Source organism: Mytilus edulis, chromosome 4, assembly GCF_963676685.1.
Source record: "Mytilus edulis chromosome 4, xbMytEdul2.2, whole genome shotgun sequence".
In the NCBI taxonomy this organism is placed as follows: domain Eukaryota; kingdom Metazoa; phylum Mollusca; class Bivalvia; order Mytilida; family Mytilidae; genus Mytilus; species Mytilus edulis.
The window spans coordinates 1,990,941-2,016,559 of record NC_092347.1 but is presented as its reverse complement, the minus strand read 5'-3'; the positions used below and the strand labels follow the sequence as shown (position 1 = coordinate 2,016,559).

Here is a 25,619-nt window from a genome sequence, read left to right as displayed (position 1 = left end):
TACATGGATGCCACTGTACCCTCGCAGCTTTCGAGGGGTTCTTCGGATAACGGGGGCATTTACCAGTACATACTTATGCATGTTTTAACCAGTTGAACGTTTTGCATGATTGTTGGTTTAATGCTGTTTGAAGTTTCCTGAAAAATAACCCACCTTTATTGCTACTAAGAATGCTTAGTTCGATTAGTTATGAAAGGGACTCATGGTTTTCCTAAAAATGTATTGTTCTTATATTCTCGTAATTAAACAACAGCTTGGGTATTAAGGGCTTCATTGTTTTATTAAGTTTTTAAAGAAAAAACAGAAATAGCTACCTGTAAATAGTTTAAAACAACAAAAATGTTAATTATGTAACTGATAGATTAGAGATAAAACTTTTTAAAAACAATAAATTTAGGAATTCATTTTTAACAATGTATCTAATTATTTTATATATCCAACCCCAAAATAATTAAAAAAGAAAGATTATTAATACATTTTTAGGATTATTTATATATGTATATCATACATGTCATATAAAATATTATTGGATGCTGAATTGACTTTAAATGGGTGCCGATTTTACTAGATGCCGATTTAACCAGGTGCCGATTTGACTTTTTCTATGGGTGCCGATTTGACCAGGTGCCGATTTGACTTGTTCTCTCTAATCTTTCTATAATTTTCAATCCTTATAACCCCCATAGGCCACAGTCACTTGTTTCTGTTAATGTGGGGTTTACTATCCACACCCGTACAAAAAATCACAAACTTGTTTCTGTCAATGTGGGGTTTACTATCCACACCCGTACGAAAAATCACAAGCTTGTGCCTGTGCGATATTATCCTTTTGTTTGATGTGTTTGAACTTTTGAATTTGCTGTTTGATTATGCACTTTCTGTTTTGATATTTCCTCCGAGTTCAGTATTTTTGTGATTTTACTTTTTTAAATTGTGACATGGATGGAGAGTTGTCTCAATTGCACTCATACCACATCTTCTTTTTTCTAAAATCAAATATATCCCTTTATAGAGGGATCATTTAGTCCCTCTACAGAAATAATCCCTCTATAGATAGAGGTATAAACACCTTATAGAGGGTTTGATCCCAAACTGATTAATCCCCATAGGGAGTGTACATGTACATGGATTCCACTGTATCTTGGCAGCTCTTGACAGGTTTTTCTGATAATGGAGGACAACCACTAAATGTTTATGTTTGTCTCCCCTTCTCATTGATTCCAAAGTTTTACAAAAATGTATATATTTGCCACTGAGGAAATATGGCAATAGACCACTTTCTTGTTTGTTGCATTTCCGTCAAAAACTAAATAGTTTGTTGCATTTCCAGTATTTTTTTTTAGTTAAAGTGAACATCATTGGTGCGTTGAAAGGGGTCTTTACTTCCTCCCCATTGTTGAGCGAGTGGATGATTAATATGATGCTATATTGCATGAATTATTTATCAAATTAAATTCTTATAATAGTTTATCCTATAAATCATGAATACTCCTTAGGACCTTTAATAGTCCAGGGATAAAGGCATTCCCCTTTATCTGGTAAATGGCGTCATAAAGGCACACATAATTAACAAATTTTATTGGTGAAGGACTTACATGTATAGCCCATAAGTGGTCTATTGCAGGCTCTCTGATAAGTTAGAATGTCTGGTCTATCTTTTAATTTATGAAGTTTTATTTATTTTTCAGAATGCGGGTGACAAGAGTTTTATGTAATTACTTTAAAAGATATGTCGAATATGAAATGCGACAAAGCTCTGGAGTAGATTATAAAGTTCCCATTTATGGATGGGTCCGGAAAGGAAAAAGGAATTGGAAATACAGTCAGTTTCATCCTTTATCAGCTCAAGGACAAATGATAAATAAAACATCAAAGGAAAATGACTTAGTGGAACCTATAAAAGACTGGAAAATATTTAGAGGAGATAGGGTATGTATTCTAGTATATAATCAAAATGACTTCGTGGAACCCATGAGGAAATAAGGTATGCATTTTAGTATGTTAACAATTGTCAAAGCTGATATTTATACCCTCTGACAACTGACATCATATTTTTTAAGGGCGTGGGGGGGGGGGGGGGGGGGTGTTATGTAGGAATCATACCTTTTCTGTCCATATGTTTTGTAAGGGAAACTCTTTCTAAATGGCCAGACCCATATTGATAATATTGAGAATGGAAATGGGGAACGTGTCAAAAAAGACAACAACCCAACCATAGAGCAGACAACAGCCAAAGGCCACCAATTGGTCTTCAATGCAGCAAGAAACTCCCTCACCTAGAGGAGTCCTTTAGTTGACCCCTAAACAAATATGTATAATACTATAGTTCAATGATAATGGAAGTCATACTAAACTCTGAATTATACACAAGAAACTAAAATTAAAAGTCATACAAGAATAACAAATGCCAAAGGCTCCTGACTTGGGACAGGCGCTAAAGTGTGGCAGAGTTAAACATGTTTTTTGGAGATCTCCACCCTCCCCGTATACCTCTAGCCAATGTAAAAAAAAAAAATTGTCAGAATAGGTTACAAAAGAAACTAAACAAAATCACGATAATACATAAATTAACAAAGGAATACTAGCAGTTACTGACATACAAAATGTACCAGCTCCAGACCTTAGTTAAACTGATTGAAAGATTATGTCTTCATCATGTGAATATCAATCACAATCCTTCCAGTTAGGGGGTTTAGTATTATACCATCATAAAATATGTGAGAAGAACATAACCTGTGTCATGCCAACAACTGGTTTTAGAATAAATGTGTAGAATTCCGATGCAAATACCCTATAAGTGAATCAATATTAAAGCCAAAATATGCAATCTTTAATGACCTGACAACAGTATCCTAACTATATTCCTTATTAATAAGTCTGTTTAAAGGTTATGTTGGCTTTTGAGGTGAATAATGACATTTTTGTGCTTTGTATAGAATATTACCATAAAAGATTGGATGTGAAATACCTGAACGTTTAAGATATCTGCATGTTGAGTTATATTTACGAATGATGTCCTTGTACCGATGATAAATTTAGTAAATGTTTAGACTAGTTTGTAATATCGAAAACTCTGGTGTAATAATTTTTCAGTAGAACATAAATTTCTGTAGCTAAAATCAAATACATTGTTACATACACATAGCGAATGGTACAAGGTTAAACAGTTATCATATACTACCTGAGGAAGTTGTTCACTTCAATATTTCCACTTACCTGCCTCCTTAACTAATTGCAATTTCCCTCTACTTCCCCATACGTTCGTCGAGATTTTTTAATATGAATACGGTAACACCTCCAGTTATCTCCCTTGCATAACTCTTCAGTTTCTCAAGACCAATATAAAGTAATTCCTCGAGAGGGGAGGAGGGCGGGTGAGGCAGGTAAGTGTAAATATTTCATGAACAAGGATTTTACCTACAAAAATCCTAGTTCACTTCAGACTTGGGGTAATTGTAATTGTAATCATTAATCAGCTGTAATTGATTACAATTTTTCAAGTAATCAGTGTAATCATTAATCAGCCAAAAATCTGATTACATGTAATTTAATTTAATCAATTACTTTTCAAAATACCCTGTAATCATGATTACTTTTTGATTACATTCTGATTACAATGAAAAAAATCTAAAATTGTGTTTTGGTCATTAAATGAACCTCTTTGTTATTCATATTTGATAAATTTTAAACATACTAAAATTATTTGGTTACTTTAAGCATGTCTTCTTCAGTAAAAAATAAACTGTTACAGTATTGAAAAGTCATCATTAGCCTAAGCAGAGACATATAATACAATTATATATCTTTTATCTTGGTAAAAGATATTTTACATACATGTATATTCATCGTTTTATAATGATCTTCATATTAATATTTGATAATAACTGTTATATATTCAAGTAATACTTTTCTTTAACCCTGAATTATAATCTTTTGTTAATTTTTGTGATTTTTATCAACTTTGAATTGACAGGTAGGAGACTAATTAAGGTTTGTTTTTATTGCAATTACAAATTGAGTATAGCTGTAGGGAAATATATATGATAAAAGATAAATCAGACATGAAAATTTATCTAATTAGCACAAACTAAATTAAAAGAAGGACAAATATGTTGTTTAATTTTTTTTGTATTGGACTGGACATGTAAAATGCAATGATTTTTAGTACTAACTGGTAACTTTATTTCATCCATACTTAAACTTCCATAAACTGCAACTTGGAATACATATAAATTATGAAAGAGGTCAGAAGACAAACAAAAAACTCTTGATTATGATTTATCTTTATTAAATTTAATTCAAAATAATTCAGAGATCATTGGTGATAAAATGTTATGTATATATATGTAGTGAAATTTGGTGTTTATTTAAATAAATGAAGTTTAATTTGAAGTTATCATTTTATAATTGAACCAATTAAAATACTTTCTCAAAAATGCTATTGTGTTATTGAACATTTATTCATTCACATCATTCAAAATGTTTTGTTTTTAAATTCATTGTAATCAGATGTAATCATGATTACTTTGCCAATGTAATCATTAATTTAATCAGATACTTTCAGAAATGATGTAATCATTAATTTAATTTAATCGTACAAATGACAACGTAATTGTAATTTAATCAATTACATTGAAAGTAATCGGACCCATCTCTGGTTCACTTCAATATTTCCACTTACCTGCCTCCTTAACTAATTGCAAAAGAATTTGCAGCCCTACTAAAGGAGGTGGGAAAGGAATTAAATAAGGAATTTAAAAATTATATTCACCTATTTCTGTCTTCCTCTCTTGTAAGTATTTCATGAACAAGGATTTTACCTACTAAAATCCTAATCTCAGTGCTACTAATTAAAGGGGAGATAATCCTCCTTATAATCCTGATCTAACACATATCCAAATTCTGTAAAACAATAAATTCTATATATCATGTATATTGAAGTAACTATACTGTACATTCCTGTTCAATTCTGTCATTGGCATACAGCATCCTTTTTTTAAGTAAATATTTTAGTTTTTATCCATAATGTTTGTAATTACTGTCTATTTTTTCATTGTACTACAATGTTTTATGTTTCATATGAAACCTTAAATGATATAAAATGTTATTGTATAACTTCAAAAGTTTTAAAGTTTAAAAGTTGTAGTTTGTATAGTTAAGAGTGATCCTGATTGACCTACAAGTTTTAAACACAAATATTATGGAAAAATATCACATTGGCTGTTTTTACAACAATGAGATAACATGGTAGTCAAATTCTAAACCTATCTCAATAAAGATGATTTATCTCTTATAGATTTGTTTATAAAACACATTGACACTATTCATCACCTTCAATTCAGTGATTTCAAATAGACACCATTTTAAGTGGCAACAATTTTCAACCACAATAAAAAGTAAATCCTTTAAAAATAGAAACTTATACAGAATTTTCTTTAAAAAAGTTTCTAAATTAAAACTTTCCAATTTATTTGAAGCTGTATAAAGCTGCGCCTTGAGGAGCATCTGGTTCTGATACTATATGCAATAGGTCACCTTTATTTGGTGTATGGAAATATTTTTTGATGTTCAAGTCAGTCTTGCCTGGTTTATTTGACCTTGACCTCCTTTTCACAGTTCATTGCTCAGTGTTAAGGTTTTGTGTTTTGATCTGTTTTCTTAAACAGTAAGCAATAGATAAACTATATTTTTTGTATGGAAGGATTGTAGGGTGTACATGTCTGCCTGGCATGATTCACCTTACCTTGACCTCATTTTCATGGTTCATTGGTCAATGTTTAGTTTTCTTGGTTAAGTCTGTTTCTTAGAAACAAGAAGCAATAGGTCAACTAAATTTTGTGTATTGAATGATTGTAAGGTGTACATGTTTTTCTTGTTCAGTTTATATCACCTTAACATATTTTTGGGTCCTGTTAAGTTAATGTGATAGTTGTAGTAACGCTTTATATTTAGGACTATCAATTTAAATAAAGAAGGCGAGACATTTCAGTGTACTCATGTTTATTAAAGCATTGTGTGTTATATTGTTTTAAAGGTGTCATATATACCACCATTAATTTCCCTTATTAGTCTTTGTTAAATTTGCACTTTTCAAAAAAATGTGCAGAATTTATCTTTATTTCAATTTAAGAAATACTTGGCATGAGTAAAGTTTTATCCTGTCCAGTTCTATAGAAAAAAATTCACATAACATTTCATTGCATATAAGAAAATAACCATCACTAGAAGTTAACAAATCAAATTTCTCCCCTTATTTAATCTGTGAACAAGGTTTAGTAACCATGTAACCTCAAGTTTACAAAATGTTCTAAAGAAATCCCAAATAAAAGAAATAATGTTGCTTGAAATACCTACGACATATGTTTATGACACAGAAAGGTTTTAATGCAATAAAATGTAGGATTAATTACCTACAACTATCAAATGCAAGGAAAATTTTTTTTTCAACCTATTTTCGTATACAACCGGATGTGATGTACCATGATTTGGTGGTATTACACCTTAAGGGTCTTCAGTGATGGGATAATATGGAGACACAATATTTTGAATTCATTAAATCTGTTATTAAATTTGTTACAACATTAAAAGATGGGTCATAAAGAATAGTTCAGATTTGTATTTTTGAGATATAATTTATTATTTACCATTCATCATTCTATATATGGATTTCTGTTACATTCAACATGAGTTATCATAGTTATGCCCCTGCTGTAGTGGAGGGGGCATTAAGTTTTACCCTTGTCCTTCTGTAAGTACATCCGTCCCAAAGTTGGTTTCCATTCTTTAACTTTAGTTTGCCTCTACCAAATGATATGAAACTTATACACAAATCTTATTACTACTAAATACAGATCAAGTTTGAATTTTGGTGGTGTCAATATTACTGTTTTAGAGTTATGCTCCTTTACAAATGGAAAAATTGCTAAATTTTTCGTTTCCATTCTCTAACTTAAGTTTTCCTCAACCATATGTTGTAAAACTTATACACAATACTTATTACTACCATATACAGACCAAGTTTGAATTTAGGGGCTGTCTTCTTTTACTGTTGTAGAGTTATGCCCTTTTCAAATGGAAAAATTGCTGAAAAATTTCAAAAATATCAATCAAGTATTAATTTTTTTTTTATTTGAGTTATCTTCCTTTGTCCTAGCCTGGGATCCTGGCTACTGATTTGCTCAGCTACATGATACTTATCGACGCAGCATGATTGGGCCAGGTATCCAGGCTACCTTTGTCCATGATTAAAGCTGAATCAACTACAATCAATGCTTTTTAAAAATCCTATATACCTTCTCTAACATGAATATATGTTGATAACCTCTTCTTCATGAGACAAAATTCCATGACAATCTGTCTATGAAATATTGTCTCAATACCCACAAAATATAACCAAAATATAATCTTCCTTTAATAAGACATAATTTCATAGTATTTATCTGTGAAATATTGCCTTAATTCACACTAAATATAACCTCCCTTTAACAAGACAAAATTCCATAACATTCATCTGTGAAATATTGTCTTTATACAGACAAAATTTCGCTATGAAAATTTGTCCTTCTCTGGACATTTTCCATAGACAAGCACAATATTTCATGCTACATAGTTATGAAATATAACCTCCCTTTAACAAGACAAAATTCCATAACATTCATCTGTGAAATATTGTCTTTATACAGACAAAATTTCGCTATGAAAATTTGTCCTTCTCTGGACATTTTCCATAGACAAGCACAATATTTCATGCTACATAGTTATGAAATATTGTCTTGTGGTACAATATTTCATAGGACAATATTTTGCTTTACACTCACAAGCACTTGTATTACCATTTCAGGGTTATGCCCCTTTACAAATGAAAAAATTGCTGATGTTTTTTTGTTTCTGTTCTCTTAACTTGATTTGTTTCAACTAAACTTTATGAAATTTATATGTAATGCTTATTACCACTAAAATCAGTTTAAGTTCAAATTTTGGCAGCTCCACTTTTACAGTTCTTGAGGTATGTCCCTTTATAACATTATAGGCAAGCAGGGGCATCATCTGTCCCTATGGACACATTCCCCATTATTTTATTTTAGAAATCAAGGACAAATTCTTGATAAAATGTACAGCACCATACAGGCAGTAATAATGTTTTTAAGCAGCAGTTTTCAGTGAATTTACGTTTGAACAAGTATTTGTATAGTAAAACTTGTTTTGAGCAATTATACGTCGTAATTTATCCGGAACAGGTGCTCGGAATATTCTTACGGGTCGTATATAGAAGAACACCGGTTGTATTTTTTCTTGGCAACTGTATAAGACTACACTTCAATTCACATGAATTATGATGAGTGCTATGTAATGTATAAGTGACAATGATTACGATAAGATATATCACTTATTTACGTCCAATTTGCAACATCAGCAAGTTCAAGGCGGCCTTGCAAGTTGCTGGAACTTCACGACCCATCCACTTAAAGTTAATTTCGACAAGTGTTCTTAATAATTGCACATGGAGAAGAAGTTTTTATTCAACAACAGCTGACAAGGTAAGCTTATTTTTGTTTTTACAAGTATCGAAATCCACTTTATCCGTTGTTTATTTAATGTCAATATTGAGAACGATAGTTACGGTGTCGATTAAAATTTAATCAATTATATTTGATTGAGGATTGAGAAGCAAAACTTAACATGCTGCATTTAAAACAGAATGAAAATGATGTTTGGTTTAAGGTAACTGTTTATATGATTACTAACGTTAGAATATTGAGATACTTTACACAGTCTTCATGGTCTTATAATAACTTTTTTATGTCGACTATGTCCGTCTGTATACGTATCATTTGCAAATTACATTTTTATACAAAAAGAAATAAGCATACAATTTCTACAAATAAATTAATAAATTTCACATTATTACCATCATGATACACTTATGAATAATAATAAGAAAAATTGGACTAAATTATTGACATGATTGAGGATATAAACATGATAAAAGACAATTGCTTGTAACCTTGTTTGTTTACATTTGAGTCAGAGTTAAATGAAATAATCAATGACAACACATATACATTTTTTGTACTGTTAGTAATGTATAGTTATGTTTTTGGTCCCAGATGGTAAAAAGTGAATCTTTAATGAAAAGACACAAATCCTTTTGATATACATGTCTATGTTACAAATATAGGTTAGGCCACACCAATTTGATTCCTTGTTCGACGGACCCGCCCGCACCTATTTTTTTCAAAACAGAATTTTTTTATTTTTTTTATATTCCCGCTTCCCGCATCCGGAAATGTAATCATGTCTATTTCCCGCACCGTTTTTTTGTAAATATTATAAAAAGAACAAAAAATTGATTACTTTCCCCCTTACTTATATTCCCTATTAAAAAATGTTCGTTTTTAGAATAAAGTACAAAGAACTTCTGAAGGATTTGCCTTCAACTGCAATTATATTGTATGCTGGCGAAACAAAACTATCCATAGCCGCTGCATGTTTATGCACCTGTACTGATTGATTCAGGGGCCTGTCGTTCAGCAGTTATCGTTTGTTGATGTTGTTCATTGGTATTTTCCCGTTTGGATATACATGATATATAAATTAGATCGTTGGTTTTCCTCTTCGAATTGTGTACGCTAATAATTTTGGGGTCCTTTATAGCCTGCTGTTTGGTCTGTATCAAAGCCCTGTGTAAAAGGCCGTACTTTGACCTGTGTTTGTTATTATCAGGTTGAGAACAACCCTCCCTCAGACAAGGGGTCATTTTACTGATGTAGAAAAGAAAATAGAAATACCAAGGATTTGTATAGTTCTTCTATACAAAACCTTTTAAACTTAGAATTTTGTACTCAAAAAAGAGGAGAGTTACATCATATTTTGAACAACTTTTCTAAAAGAGGTCCACTTATTTTGAATAATATTAAACTGTTAAAGTAAATGTGTTAACATGGTTAAAGTCCAGGAATATTACAAAATTAATACCAGATAGATATATAGTTCTTTGACAAAATATGAGCCTTTTGTACAAACAAATACATTATAACTTATATTGATCCCTCATAAAACATGTAAAAGGGATATTTATAACATTAAGGGGTTGTCCCCAAACTGATTATGACTTGGAAGGAGAATTGTCTCATTGTCAGTCACACATACATAGATCAGATTTAATTATTTCTTGGTGAACAGGGAAAAAATACTTCAGAAATTAAAGAAATGTCAAAGTACAAGTGATAAATCAAGCTTTAATATTGTCAAAACCTACTATTTTATGTTTACAAAAAAAAATTATAATCGCTCGCCTTATCTTTTCAAGCTTCGCCTCAAAAATTTGCAAATTAAATATTTTTTTATTAAAATTTTCAAATCGCTCGCTCGCCCCAAATTTTGGAGTCCAAAAATCCGTAGAACAAGAAATTAAATTGGTGTGGCCTTAAAATTGATTTTCTTTTATAACAAAACGTCATGTATAAATTTAAAACACTGTAATCAGTTGAACAATCAGGGTTTTTTTAACATTATTTTAAGTATTTTAATAAAATTTATAATTAGATAGGGAAATGAAGACTTTTAAATAAATAAAGTGCAAGTTTAAACATGTAAATAATTTAAATTAGGCATTCTGATTTGTTTTCCATCTACTTTTAAAGAGTTATGCCACTTTGATTCCTTAAAAACTATATAAATTTGGTTACCAGGTGATAATGTAAGCACTGTTTGACAAAATCTGTTGAAATTTAAACACAATGTCATTGATCATAGAATACTGGTCAAGTTTGATTTTTAAATTACTGATTTTTTCCCTATTTAGGTTACCTTAAAATTTTGATTTTTACGGTTCCATGTACATTGTACTATTTAGACAATGTAAAATTTTAACCCAATATTCTGAAACTTTGTTTTGCAATTTACCACTTCACTAACAAGTTTTTGTGCAAGCTGTGTTCACTAGATCATCTATATAAATTTTAGTTAAAGTTTATATGAATATTGTTTAAATCAATCTGCATCCTAACATATTGTCTTTATCTCATGACAGGAATAGTTATTTACTGTGTACATAAATCAGTGGCGGATCCAGAACTTTTCCTAAGGGGGGGCCCGTTGACTGACCTAAGAGGGGGCCCGCTCCAGTCATGCTTCAATGATTCCCTATATAATCAACCAAATTTTTCCCACGAAAGGGGGGGCCCGGGCCCCCCAGGGCCCCCCCCTGGATCCGCCTATGTAAATAAGTGAAAGAAGTATAGAAATTAGCATTTATTCAAGTTTCAACCCCTACCATTTGCGTTTTCTTGGACAAGCATATTTTAGTTGAATAATAATGGTCTATAAGCATGATTAGCAGTAAAATTTATTTCATGTTTGAACCAGTGGGATTTTTTTTAATTCAATTTGACTTTTTCATAGAAATGCATTGTAACCAGTGGTTAAAAGGATTGTGGTCTTGTTATGTTACCAAAAGTAGAAATAATTGTGATCTGAGGCCATATACACAAAATCCCTTATTATTCATGTAAACTAAAGGCTAAATCATGGTAACCATTCTACATTTTCTTTTATAAACTGAGTTTATAATAAGATCATGCATGTTTCCATTCTCAATTTTATGAAATATTTGCAACTGGACTTTAAGCAACCAACAACCTGTCAATCAATTTAGATCTATATTTTCAAGGTCTCTCTGAATTTTAAAGCAAAATTACAGTCCTTTTTTAATTTTATGAAATATTTGCAACTGGACATTAAGCAACCAACAACCTATCAATCAATTTAGATCTATATTTTCAAGGTCTCTCTGAATTTTAAAGCAAAATTACAGTCCTTTTTTAATTTTATGAAATATTTGCAACTGGACATTAAGCAACCAACAACCTATCAATCAATTTAGATCTATATTTTCAAGGTCTCTCTGAATTTTAAAGCAAAATTACAGTCCTTTTTTACTAAATACTTTATTCTCTTTAAAACAAAATGTTAACAGATCTAGAGAACATATAAATTATATGTAAATACTAATTATATTTAAATTAGTCCAATTTGTTTCAATTGTTTAAATCCAGACAGTTCATGTATTTTATTACTAGAATGCCAGGTAATAACAACATATGATTATACCTGTCTGCATCTTCTAAACATAATGTTTAGAAGATGCTTACATATGCCCTGATTGGATGTTTTAGATAACTGTAAGATATGTAATGATAACATGTCATGGAAATTAGATCTGATGATGTTCAACACATGGATTCTGATTGATGTATATATTTCAAGAATAACACTATAGTTTTGATGTTTTACTTTCCAGGGGAACCAGTTTAAAATGGCCAACAGTGACCAGGTACCAGAAGGTATATTGTTGGGAATAGGGAATCCTCTACTGGATATTACCATTAGTGCAGACCAGAGTTTCTTAGACAAATATGGCTTACAGTCAAATGATGCTATCATTGCATTGGAAAAACATACAGCCTTATTTGAGGAAATGGTGGCTGACTTTAAACCTATTTACCTCGCAGGAGGAGCCACTCAGAACAGCATAAGGGTGGCTCAGTGGCTTTTACAGAAGCCGAAAGCAACCTCATTTATTGGTGGTGTTGGAAATGATCAATTTCATGAAATTTTATTAAAAACTGCTGAAGAAGTTGGTGTGAATGTTAAATATGAAATTCACGATGATAAATCGACAGGGAAATGTGGTGCTATAATTACGGGGGAAGACAGGTCTTTAGTGACAGATCTGGGAGCAGCAGAACATTTCACAGCAAACTTTTTAAGTCAACCAGATATATGGCAGCTTGTAGAAAAAGCTCAGATTTTTTATATCGGTGGATTTATAGTTCCTGTTAGTTCTAAAGCTGTTATACATTTGTACATGCAGCCAAGCACGCTGCTGAGAATAATAAAATTGTTGTGATGAATTTACATGCTAAATTTTTATGTGAAAAATTTGCTGATCCTGACCTTAACCTGATGCAGTATGTGGATGTGTTATTTGGAAATGGAGACGAAGCCAAAGCCTTCGGTAGTTGTAGTGGATTTAACACATCAGACATTAAGGAGATAGCACTCAAAGCTCAGGCACTGCCAAAACTCAACGAAAAACGTAAACGAATGATTGTTTTCACTCAGGGTAAAGAACCAACCATACTAGCTCAGGACGGACAAATTACAGAATTTCCAATTGTTCCAGTGAAGAAAGACTTAATTAAAGATACTAATGGTTGTGGTGATGCATTTGTCGGTGGATTTTTATCTCAGCTTGCTAAGAACAAGCCACTTGACGTTTGTATGGAGTGTGGGTTTTATGCATCTAAAGTTGTAATTCAGCATTACGGATGTAACTTCCCTGACCACCCACAGTTCAAATAATAATGCATCTAAAGTTGTAATTCAGCATTATGGATGTAACTTCCCTGACCACCCACAGTTTTTACTTGAAGTCTATCAGACATCTGATTAAAATCAGATCAGCATCTTTAGTCTGTTAGATTTGTTTGTCGCTGGTGTATAATCTGAATCTGAAACCGTTCCATAAGAGGTTGAATAACTTTGTATGCAAATTTTTATTAAACCAATCACTTCAAGTTACCTGCTGCCACTTTGAAAACCAATATTTACCCCAAACATACATGACATAGATCATTTGTAGATTGACATATCGAAATAAAATATATATTTTATTCTGAGGTTAAAGTATACTTAATGACAGTTTTGTGGGTTCTATTTACAGTTGACGGTGGTTAGATACATTTTCATTATCTATATCTTCAATTGGAAGAAACAATCTATTTTAAATGATAAAATCAAAGTGTAAATGCTCACAGATGATTAAATTTATTAAATCATAGTCAATTGTTTACAAAAATATTAATAGTTTTAATATCTTTATCACAAGATAATTTTTCAGCCACTAGTTATCAAATCTTATTGACCTGATTGATTCAGACATATTTTTCCAGGAATAAGACATACATTTTTTTTAACTAGGGGATAAACCTGCCACATTGTTAAAACTAACATACATGTAAGCACAATGTACATTTTAATAAAAGTTTTGTGAGCTTGTCCAAAATTAATTTAAATAGCATAGGTTACTTGACCTTTGCTTTTCTTTCACTGCTTATAGGAAATATACTTCAATTCAAAACAGTAAAAAAAAATTAGACAACTGAGCTGACATAAAATGCTACCCAAAACAGGGTCCAACTTTGATGAATAATCAAATATGTCTAATGAAATATATCACTCCACTCCACTCCACTCAACCTTTTAGTACATGCCATTGTTCTATTAGTATAAAGTTTTTAACAGGGAAACCTTTTGATATTTATAAACATTTTAAATTTATAAATTTAATTACCAATTTTTACAAAGGGGGTCATGAAGGTTTACATTATATATTTATTTACAAAAAAAAAGGAAATATTAAAGAAAAGATATAAATGTACATGTGTGATACTATTTATCTAACCATGTTAACCAATAGATAAATTAATTTATTTTCATTTTGCTTCCACTATTGACCCTAAGAGATACAAGAGTGCTGCATTTAAGTTATTATTGTAGTGTTTTGAACATGTGTGATTGCCTTAAGATTGTTAATGAAAGATGATTTGCCCTAAGACTGCATTAAGAAAGCATCTGTCCTTGAACCTTCTTCTATATCTGTATTTATTACAAGGTATTTATATACAGCTACATCAGACTTTGAAATTAAGTTAACTTGGTTAGATATTTTCCTTGCTCAATGGAATTAAGTAGAGTTCACAGCTCATACTCAGTACATTGGAGGATATTAGAGGAGAAACACACATTTTTCATTGGTGCCTTCGATAGGGATAATAAAATTATCCTTTTTTTTATTGTTTTATTGATGACTGCCTTTTTTATACAGTTTTAGTGATATTTTTTATTGAAATTTGAGCTTTACAATGTTATAACATATTTTTGATTAACAGCTACATCATATTAAAGTAATTAAAATAAACAGCTTTTTTTCTTCTGTATTTTTACGATTCATACACATGCATGTGGAAATGACATGTATTTATAATTACTTTGTTGTTGGCTCTGCTGGGTGTGAAATATTATCATCTCACTCAGGGTGTAAACAAATTCACCTAAATATATATAAAATCTATTCATAAAAAGAAGAAGGAATCAGACAAAAATCATATGAAAATAGGGAGATTGATTACCAATAATGAGAGATTTTTCATGTTAGGAAGGATGTATATAGATATAAGAAGATGTGGTATGAGTGCCAATGAGACAACTCTCCATTCAAGTCACAATTTGTAAAATAAAAACCATTATAGGTCAAAGTACTATCTTCAACATAGAGCCTTGGCTCACACCAAATAGTAAACTATAAACGTCCCTAAAAATGACTAGTGTAAAACCATTCAAATGGGAAAACCAAATAAAGGTCTAATCTATATAAAAAATGAGAAACGAGAAATACTTATGAACCACATCAACAAAAAACAACTACTGAACATCAGGTTCTGACTTTATATTACATTTAATTAACACAAGTTCAACATTAGCAATTTGGGGATTTTACATGTATATTGTTGGAACAGTTTTCTTGAAATTAAAATGGAACTGCTCCAAAGCTGCATCCTGGAAAAGCAAATTCTGAATATGCCATCCCATTCCTACAACATGTATAATGAAAAAAGCATTAAATTTTACACCTTCATACAGAATTGAATTTGTGCATGTACATGATGTATCAACAGGTTAGCAATTGTTATAATATAGGAAAAAACCATGTTGATTTTGTATGATAGTGAAAGGTCTGAAACTTCTTATGGTAACCTGACGTTTTGTCTTTTCTTGCGGTAACCTGACATTTTGTCTTTTCTTACGGTAACCTGACGTTTTGTCTTTTCTTGCGATAACCTGACATTTTGTCTTTTCTTACGGTAACCTGACGTTTTGTCTTTTCTTACGGTAACCTGACGTTTTGTCTTTTCTTACGGTAACCTGACGTTTTGTCTTTTCTTCATTAACCTGATGTTTTGTCTTTTCTTACGGTAACCTGACGTTTTGTCTTTTCTTACGGTTACCTGACGTTTTGTCTTTTCTTACGGTAACCTGACATTTTGTCTTTTCTTACGGTAACCTGACGTTTTGTCTTTTCTTACGGTAACCTGACATTTTGTCTTTTCTTACGGTAACCTGACGTTTTGTCTTCTCTTGAATCTTCTTTTCTTTAATGGTTTACATAATTTCTATGGAATTATAATACAAATATCAGATTACGCTTAACTTTATGATTGTCAAAGATGATTGAAATGGCCTACATAATTTAACCTTGTATCAATCAGAGGTATGTATAAAACAAAAATGTAAGACCACTTATTCAGCAATTGTGTATTCTCTATCATCACTAGAAATGTGCTATTTGTGTCACTGTCTGATTGATGTTAACAGAAGTATGACATAATATACAGGGAAGTTGAATGCCAGTAACAATACAGGGAAGTATTTCAATTTACTTGCTGAAGTTTATTTCACATTTTATTAACATCCATTGTTAGCTCAATTGAACTTAATGCCAAGTGATCTATTCTCTTTACTTGTTGTCTGCTCTTATACAAATTCTTCTCCTCGGAAACTACTGGGCTAAATTTAACCAAAATTGGCTACAATCATCATTGAGGTACCTCATTTAAAAAAGTGTGCCTGTTGAACAAGACCTTGTCTGCTAACCCACACGGACGACATGTCATACAATAAAGCATGAGGGTATATGCAAGTTTTGTCTGTTAACTTTTAAAACCAATGTAAAAAAACTCCTGACATAGCAGAAATGTATAGAAGGTTGAGAGCTATATAACTCTCCATTCAATACATTAAAACAGTCAGACAACTTCTTTTAAGAGTTATTGCCCTTAAATGACAATATGTACTAGTTTTTTTGCATTTTTGCCCATTACCTTGAAAAGCATATATAATACATGTAGATAATAGTAACCAGCAAAACCAAATCAACAAATAAGTCAAAAGATTGAAATCATCAGATGACTCCTTATTAGAGTAATTGCCCTTTAATGACCATTTTTACCAGTTTATTTTAGTCTTTGTCTATTACACTTTATTCATTAATTATTATATGTGTGTTACCAATTTTCATAGATTACATGGGTGAGTGAGATACCTATTTAAATGTTCATCCAAGAACAAATTTTCTACGTACTGATTTGCAGACTTTTAAATTTGCAAAACCACAAAATCAAATATTTTTCTCAGTTCTGTAACTACTGAAAGAGATGCTTATACTTTAAGTCTAAATTTTAGTGCAATTGTATGTCAAGTTTGTCCCACTAAGCAGAACTAAGAACAATAGTATATATTTGTTACAGATGTAATGTAAGAATCACAAACATGTAGATATTAATCAATTCATTTAGATAGTTACATTATAATTAGTCTTGTGGCTGATCACTACAGGTATATATTGGATGCACATTCCTATAATTAATATAGTATGCTGTAATATTGTTTTTAGCATGTTTCACTGTAAGTAATTAAGTCATTTAGAGAGATATATTTTATGCAAAATTATGAGTAAACATTGGGGAAAAAACTTTACCAATGCTCCGTAGTCAAAGATGATCACGTGGCCTTGGTGGTATACAGTTCCTCTAGAAATCACAAGGAAATTATATATCTTTATGTCGTCTAAACTTTTCATTTTCAAATATTTGCCACTGGACGTTAGGCAACCAACAATCATTATATGTCATATATTGTTGGTCAGGTAAGTGTTTCAGTTTCCTTGGAGCCTCTAGTTTTGACAATCAACCTCTGAGTTGGACAATTGCAATTAATTTATAATTATAGTTTTCTATGTACTACATTTTCAGCCTTTTAAATAGTTCTAAAACATATTCTTTTCTATAAAATATTGTTCTGATCCTATTAATTGTTAAAAGGAGCAATATGGTTGATCTTAATCACAGAATAAGCTAGATTTGGGAAACCTTTCAAATTTTTATAATAATTTCTAAAAGGGTTTTTCTGCATTTATTTGGAACAAATGATTGCAAAAAACATTATGAGTTCAAGTATCAAACTTTTCAGCAATGTAAATGACCTTGGAAATTTTTCATTTAACCTGAATTAAAAGTTATACTTCAAAAATATTTAGAATTTTAATAATGTTATAACATTTTGTTTCAGGTACAAGTGTTAATAGGTAAAGACAAAGGAAGACATGGTCTGGTGAATTTTATTATCAAGGAGAGAAACTGGTGCTATGTTGAGGGACTTAATTGTGTAAGAATCTATTTAGCTGGTTTTATTTACTGTCATTTGACAAAACAAAAATTGCATGTATTTGTAATCCACCAAGTCATACTAAAAAATCCTGAAATAACATATACATATACTGAACAATATAATTAGATCCCATTTGATGGAAGTTTTGCTGAAGAAATAACATATAATATGTACTGAACTATGATTTAAGATCCCATTTGATGGAAATATTGCTGAAGAAATAACATTATATTGTTAGGTTTATACAATCATTAGATAACTACCTTTCAACCAAGAGAGGAGGATAATATTATAGCTATAAAGTTACAGATCACTGTAGAACCCTCGTTAGAATTTTCTTTTGAATAATATGAAAATATATTAAACTAGAATAAGACATATTTGCCCTGTTGGTCAGATAAAAAGTACCTGTTTTTGTACTACCAAACTTCCAGGATCAAGTGTGCTGTAACATGCAATTAAAGGTATGCTGAATTTTTTTCATCACAAGTCGATCCTCAATACTTTTCAACTTTGTACTTGTTTGGCTTTATAACTGTTTTTAAGATAAGATAAGATAAGATATTTTTATTTTCCAAATTAAAGGGCCCATTAAGAGCATAACATTAATTACAACATGACATAAACATTACAGAGTGATTAAAGAAACATAAAATAATAATTCAAATGCATGAGGAAAGAATCAGTGGTCAAGGGGAGATAATTTTGATATCTGTTAGAGTATTTAAGTTAACTAATTTTCTGATTTTCTAAGTTGCAGGCCTTTATCAAGGTATTTGAATTGAGCGTCACTGATGAGTCTTCTGTAGACTTAATGCGCATCTGGTGTATTGAATTATAATCCTGGTACCTTTGATAAATATTTGACATAAAAAGAAATTGTGGGGGGACAAGATTTCAAAAATTTAAAAGAAAATTTCTTCAAATGTTGTTTTTATTTGCCAAAAAAAGGGGGGTCAATTCTCAACAGCATAGTGTATTGCACAAAAGCAAAAAAAAAAAAGGGGGGGTTAAATTTTTTTTTTTTGGGGGGGGGGAGGGCAATTTGCAACAGCATGGTGTATTGCACAATAGCAAAAAATTCTACGTTCTATTACTACAGTTAATTTGTGTCAGAAACCTATTATGTGTGTATGAAATATTTAACTACAATCCAAATTCAGACGTGTATCAAATTCAAATGTTGTGTCCATTTTTTCCACAACTGTGCACGGTTGGACCTCTGCGGTGGTATCCAGCTGTGCTTGGCGAAGAAATTTATTAAAATTTAAAATGATGTATAATTTTTGGATTAAAATTTGTTAATGCATACATAGTTTATTATGTTAAATTTTTATTTAGGAATATAAACTTGAAGAAGAATTTGAAGGCCAACCTCTTTTGAAAAAGACAGAGAAGCCATTACTTGTTACATCAGAAGTCAGATTAGTGGATCCTGCAGACAAGTAAGTCATGTGATCAACATGGTTACTGGGTCATTCTATTAGATACTCAATTGTCCTTGAAAATAATTCATTCCAACTGTTAAATTATCATACAACAACGCATGAATGCATGTTTCCTAAGAACTACAAATCAACAATTTATGAAATTTGAAATTATTCGTATAATGTGGTCATGTAAAATGGTGTACTGCAATTTTTCATCAATCCCTCATTAACCTCCTGTTTACTAATTACTATAAAATAAAGGAGGGTTGTCATTAATGAGCTCATAGTTCAACTTGTAAAGAAAAGTGTGCATGAAAAAGTAACAGAAATGTTTTTAAGATTCTTATATATAATCTTGATCTAATTTTCATGGTTCATTATGGTAAATGTTTTTTGGTTTATAGGTAATATTAGAGATTGGACCACTATATTTGGTGTAGGTTGTCTGGCATGGTTCATCTAATTATGACCTCATATTCCTGCAACTTTATTAATGTTGAGTTTCTGTGATACTTTAAAGTTAAAATTTGCTGAAATAACCAGCAAATAAGTAGGCCTTTTCAAAATCATAATTTCTACTCTATTTGGAGTTAAAGCCATTGAATGAATATTTTAACCTTATTATATGTGTATTTAGTGGAAAGCAGCCCAGATAGAGAGAAATTGTACTTAAATATTTTTAGAACATCAATGTTTGAAAAATCATATTTATTTGAATCATGCAGAAGTCACAGATGTTTAGGTATTTCGAATGGTGTACAAATATACAAGTAATAAAACTGGCTTTTTTTATTGACAGTGAACCAACAGATATAGAATGGAAGTACACAGAGGATGGTAAAAAAGTGCGGGTATCTGTCAGATCTGGTCGTATTCTACCTCTCCCAGCTGCTGCAGACGATTATTATGATGACTTTACTCAAATCAGTAGTTATAAAGGTATTATCTGCTAGACATGGACAAATAGTTATTGATAAGTGCATTTAGACCAACAACAGCCACTTCAAAATACATGTGGATGAAATATATACAACCAATTATTTTGTGTATTTTATAAGATTTCGTATCTTCATGTTTAACTTCTAATATTGATGAATAAAAAGAGATATGGGGAAAAGATCAATGCAACAGCAACCCAAAGACATAAAAAAACAAAAAAAATACTCACTTTCCTGTTAAAAGACAGCTATAATAGGTCTTTGACTAGATAGCATTTACAAGTTGGCAAACAATTTGAAACTTCAGGGAAGGCTGAATTATTTTGTTTGTTTTATGAATCAATTGAATTTTTTTTTTTGAATTTTTAACAGTTAAAGAAATCAAAACATAAAAATTCATAGAAATAAGAAGATGTGGTATGAGAGCCAATAAAAAAAACTCTCAATCCAAGTCACAATGTGTAAAAATTAAACGATTCAAAGTATGGCCTTCAACATGGAACCTTGTCTCATACTGAACAACAAGCTATAAAGGGCCCCAAAAAATCTAGTGCACAACAATTTAAAAACAGGAAAACCATCAAATCTAATCTTATATAAAAAATAGAATAAAAACAAGAATCACATATTAACCACTTCAACAAATAACAACCACTGAATCATAGGTTCCTGACTTAGGACAGGTATTTATAAACGTTTAAACAGGCACTAACCTGAAATAGTAGTGTAACATTACAACATAGAAAAACACTCTATAAAATATCAATTGAAAAAGCTTAACTCAATCAGAAAGACATATTAAGAAAAACATACACTGAAGGAATAAATTTGAGCTATGACTCTATATAATTATACCCCACACAACGAAGTTGCGGAGGGTATAATGTTTTTGACCTGTCCGTCCTTCCGTCCGTCAGTCCGTCCGTCCGTCTGTCCGTCAGTCCGTCAGTCCTGTTTCTTGTTATCGCAACTCCTCTCAAACCACACAACAGAATTTCACGAAACCTTTTCAGATAATAAGGACATACTATGTAGTTGTGCATATCGACGGGAAATTGTGATTCAATTTTTTTTCTAGGAGTTACGCCCCTTTGAACTTATTTACTTTAATGTACTACTGCAACAGTTTGTCATCGCAACTCCTCTCAAACCACACAACAGAATTTCACGAAACCTTTTCAGATTATAAGGACATACTATGTAGTTGTGCATATCGACGGGAAATTGTGATTCAATTTTTTTTCTAGGAGTTACGCCCCTTTGAACTTATTTACTTTAATGTACTACTGCAACAGTTTGTCATCCCAACTCCTCTCAAACCACACGACAGAATTTCACGAAACTTTGTAGATAATAAGGACATACTATGTAGATGTGCATATCAACAGGAAATTACGGTTCAATTTTTTTTCTAGGAGTTAAGCGCCTTTGAACTTATTTGCTTCAATGTACTTCTGCAACAGTTTGTCATCTCAACTCCTCTGAAAACACACAACAGAATTTCATGAAATTTTGTAGATAATAAGGACTTACTATGTATATTGACAGGAAATTATTATTCAATATTTTTTTTTAATACAATTTTTTTTTCTTATACTTATTTAATTTCTCCAATGACAATGTGGGGACGTGGGGTATGTGAGCGTGCTCACTAAGGTTCTTTAATTACAATATAAAATAAATAATAAAAAATGGGAGGGGTATGTACTAGATTTTGAATTGAGAAAAAGGATATTCAATATATGATGGCAAAACAACAACCTCATTATTAATTTATTGTGTTTTAGATGGGGATAAGGATACCAATAAAGAGGAATTACAAAGAGTAACATTTGAGCCATCATTAAAATCATTTGAAGAAGACATTTTTAATCAAATGGGTATCAAAGAGGATCGTAAACCAGGAAAGACTTATTGGTACTGAATATCATTGTTTCTCAAAGTGATACTTATTAGATTGAAAAAAATTACCAACAGTTCAGCCAAAGGAATGGACAAGAAGTGGAAAATTATTGATGTTGACAATAAGAAATAAAATTTTAGATTGAACTGATGTAATTGTAGTGTTCTGCTTAAACTAGAAAAAAGTGTGATATATGTATTGCTTTTCTGAATTAATAATAGTTATTGCTTCCAAGCTTACCTCTTATGGTTAATCCCTTCAGGTTCATCTGACTTTACCTCATTGTAATGGTTAATCCCTTCAGGTTCCTCTGACCTTACCTCATTGTAATGGTTAACCTTGTCAGGTTCCTCTGACCTTACCTCGTTGTAATGGTTCATCCCTTCAGGTTCCTCTGACCTTTACCTCATTGTAATGGTTAATCCCTTCAGGTTCATCTGACCTTTACCTCATTGTAATGGTTAATCCCTTCAGGTTCATCTGACCTTACCTCATTGTAATGGTTAATCCCTTCAGGTTCCTCTGACCTTACCTCGTTGTAATGGTTCATCCCTTCAGGTTCCTCTGACCTTTACCTCATTGTAATGGTTAATCCCTTCAGGTTCATCTGACCTTTACCTCATTGTAATGGTTAATCCCTTCAGGTTCATCTGACCTTACCTCATTGTAATGGTTAATCCCTTCAGGTTCCTCTGACCTTACCTCGTTGTAATGGTTCATCCCTTCAGGTTCCTCTGACCTTACCTCATTGTAATGGTTAATCCCTTCAGGTTCCTCTGACCTTTACCTCATTGTAATGGTTAATCCCTTCAGGTTCCTCTGACCTTACCTCATTGTAATGGTTAACCTTGTCAGGTTCCTCTGACCTTACCTCGTTGTAATGGTTCATCCCTTCAGGTTCCTCTGACCTTTACCTCATTGTAATGGTTAATCCCTTCAGGTTCATCTGACCTTTACCTCATTTTAATGGTTAATCCCTTCAGGTTCCTCTGACCTTTACCTCATTGTAATGGTTAATCCCTTCAGGTTCCTCTGACCTTTACCTCATTGTAATGGTTAATCCCTTCAGGTTCCTCTGACCTTACCTCATTGTAATGGTTCATCCCTTCAGGTTCATCTGGCCTTTACCTCATTGTAATGGTTAATCCCTTCAGGTTCATCTGACTTTACCTCATTGTAATGGTTAACCTTGTCAGGTTCCTCTGACCTTAGCTCATTTTAATGGTTAATCCCTTCAGGTTCCTCTGACCTTTACCTCATTTTAATGGTTAATCCCTTCAGGTTCCTCTGACCTTTACCTCATTTTAATGGTTAATCCCTTCAGGTTCATCTGACCTTCACCTCATTGTAATGGTTAATCCCTTCAGGTTCCTCTGACCTTACCTCATTGTAATGGTTAATCCCTTCAGGTTCCTCTGACCTTACCTCGTTGTAATGGTTAACCTTGTCAGGTTCCTCTGACCTTACCTCGTTGTAATGGTTAATCCCTTCAGGTTCCTCTGACCTTACCTCATGGTAATGGTTAATCCCTTCAGGTTCCTCTGACCTTACCTCATTGTTATGGTTAATCCCTTCAGGTTCCTCTGACCTTTACCTCATTGTAATGGTTAACCTTGTCAGGTTCCTCTGACCTTTAACTCATTGTAATGGTTAACCTTGTCAGGTTCCTCTTACCTTTACCTCATTGTAATGGTTAATCCCTTCAGGTTCCTCTGACCTTACCTCATTGTAATGGTTAATCCCTTCAGGTTCCTCTGACCTTTACCTCATTGTAATGGTTAACCTTGTCAGGTTCCTCTGACCTTTACCTCATTGTAATGGTTAACCTTGTCAGGTTCCTCTGACCTTACCTCGTTGTAATGGTTAACCTTGTCAGGTTCCTCTGACCCTTACCTCATTGTAATGGTTAACCTTGTCAGGTTCCTCTGACCTTTACCTCATTGTAATGGTTAATCCCTTCAGGTTCCTCTGACCTTACCTCATTGTAATGGTTAATCCCTTCAGGTTCCTCTGACCTTACCTCATTGTAATGGTTCATCCCTTCAGGTTCATCTGGCATTTACCTCATTGTAATGGTTAATCCCTTCAGGTTCATCTGACCTTTACCTCATTGTAATGGTTAATCCCTTCAGGTTCCTCTGACCTTACCTCATTGTAATGGTTAATCCCTTCAGGTTCCTCTGACCTTTACCTCATTGTAATGGTTAATCCCTTCAGGTTCATCTGACCTTTACCTCATTGTAATGGTTAATCCCTTCAGGTTCCTCTGACCTTACCTCATTGGAATGGTTAATCCCTTCAGGTTCCTCTGACCTTACCTCATTGGAATGGTTAATCCCTTCAGGTTCCTCTGACCTTTACCTCATTGAAATGGTTAATCCCTTCAGGTTCCTCTGACCTTACCTCATTGTAATGGTTAATCCCTTCAGGTTCATCTGACCTTTACCTCATTGTAATGGTTAATCCCTTCAGGTTCCTCTGACCTTTACCTCATTGTAATGGTTATCCCTTCAGGTTCTGACCTGTACCTCCTTGTAATGGTTAATCTTGTCAGGTTCCTCTGACCTTACCTCATTGTAATGGTTGATTCATTCATTAAGATCAAATTATTGTGATAATGTCAGTTTCTTGGATACTACAAGCAGTGGACAAACGATATATTTGGTGTATGAAATGACTGTTATTATAAGTAAATAAAATTGAGAATTGAAATGGGGAATGTAAGGAAGAGACAACAATTTGACCAAAGATTGAAAACAACCGAAGCCCACCAATGGGTCTTCAACACAGCCAGAAAACCCTGCAGCCATAGGGGTGCTTCAGCTGGCCTTCAACAAAAATTGGTTACAGTTATAATGGAGGCCCCAAAACATATAAATGAACTAAAATTAAAAATCTTACAAGAATAACAAAGGCCAGATGTACAAATACTTACCGTAACTAAAGAAGATGATAGACAGCAACCAACCTGTTCCATTGAATTTTACATGCTCCTGACTTTGGACAAGCACATACAAAATGTTGCAGAGTTTTATATGTATGCAAATACATTCCCTAACT

General features: G+C 32.2%; 1 protein-coding gene and 1 pseudogene across 1 annotated transcript; both read left to right on the top strand.

Annotated features, from left to right (window-relative positions):
- The first annotated feature begins 1,682 nt into the window (after positions 1-1,682).
- On the top strand, positions 1,683-22,709 carry LOC139518732 (large ribosomal subunit protein uL24m-like). Its single transcript, XM_071310227.1, has 5 exons — positions 1,683-1,929; positions 18,190-18,285; positions 19,630-19,733; positions 20,518-20,657; positions 22,444-22,709. Exons 1-5 carry the CDS (start codon positions 1,690-1,692, stop codon positions 22,578-22,580), a joined length of 717 nt encoding a protein of 238 aa, XP_071166328.1. The 5' UTR covers positions 1,683-1,689; the 3' UTR covers positions 22,581-22,709.
- Positions 8,599-13,414, top strand: LOC139518731 (uncharacterized; annotated as a pseudogene).
- Positions 22,710-25,619: the final 2,910 nt, after the last annotated feature.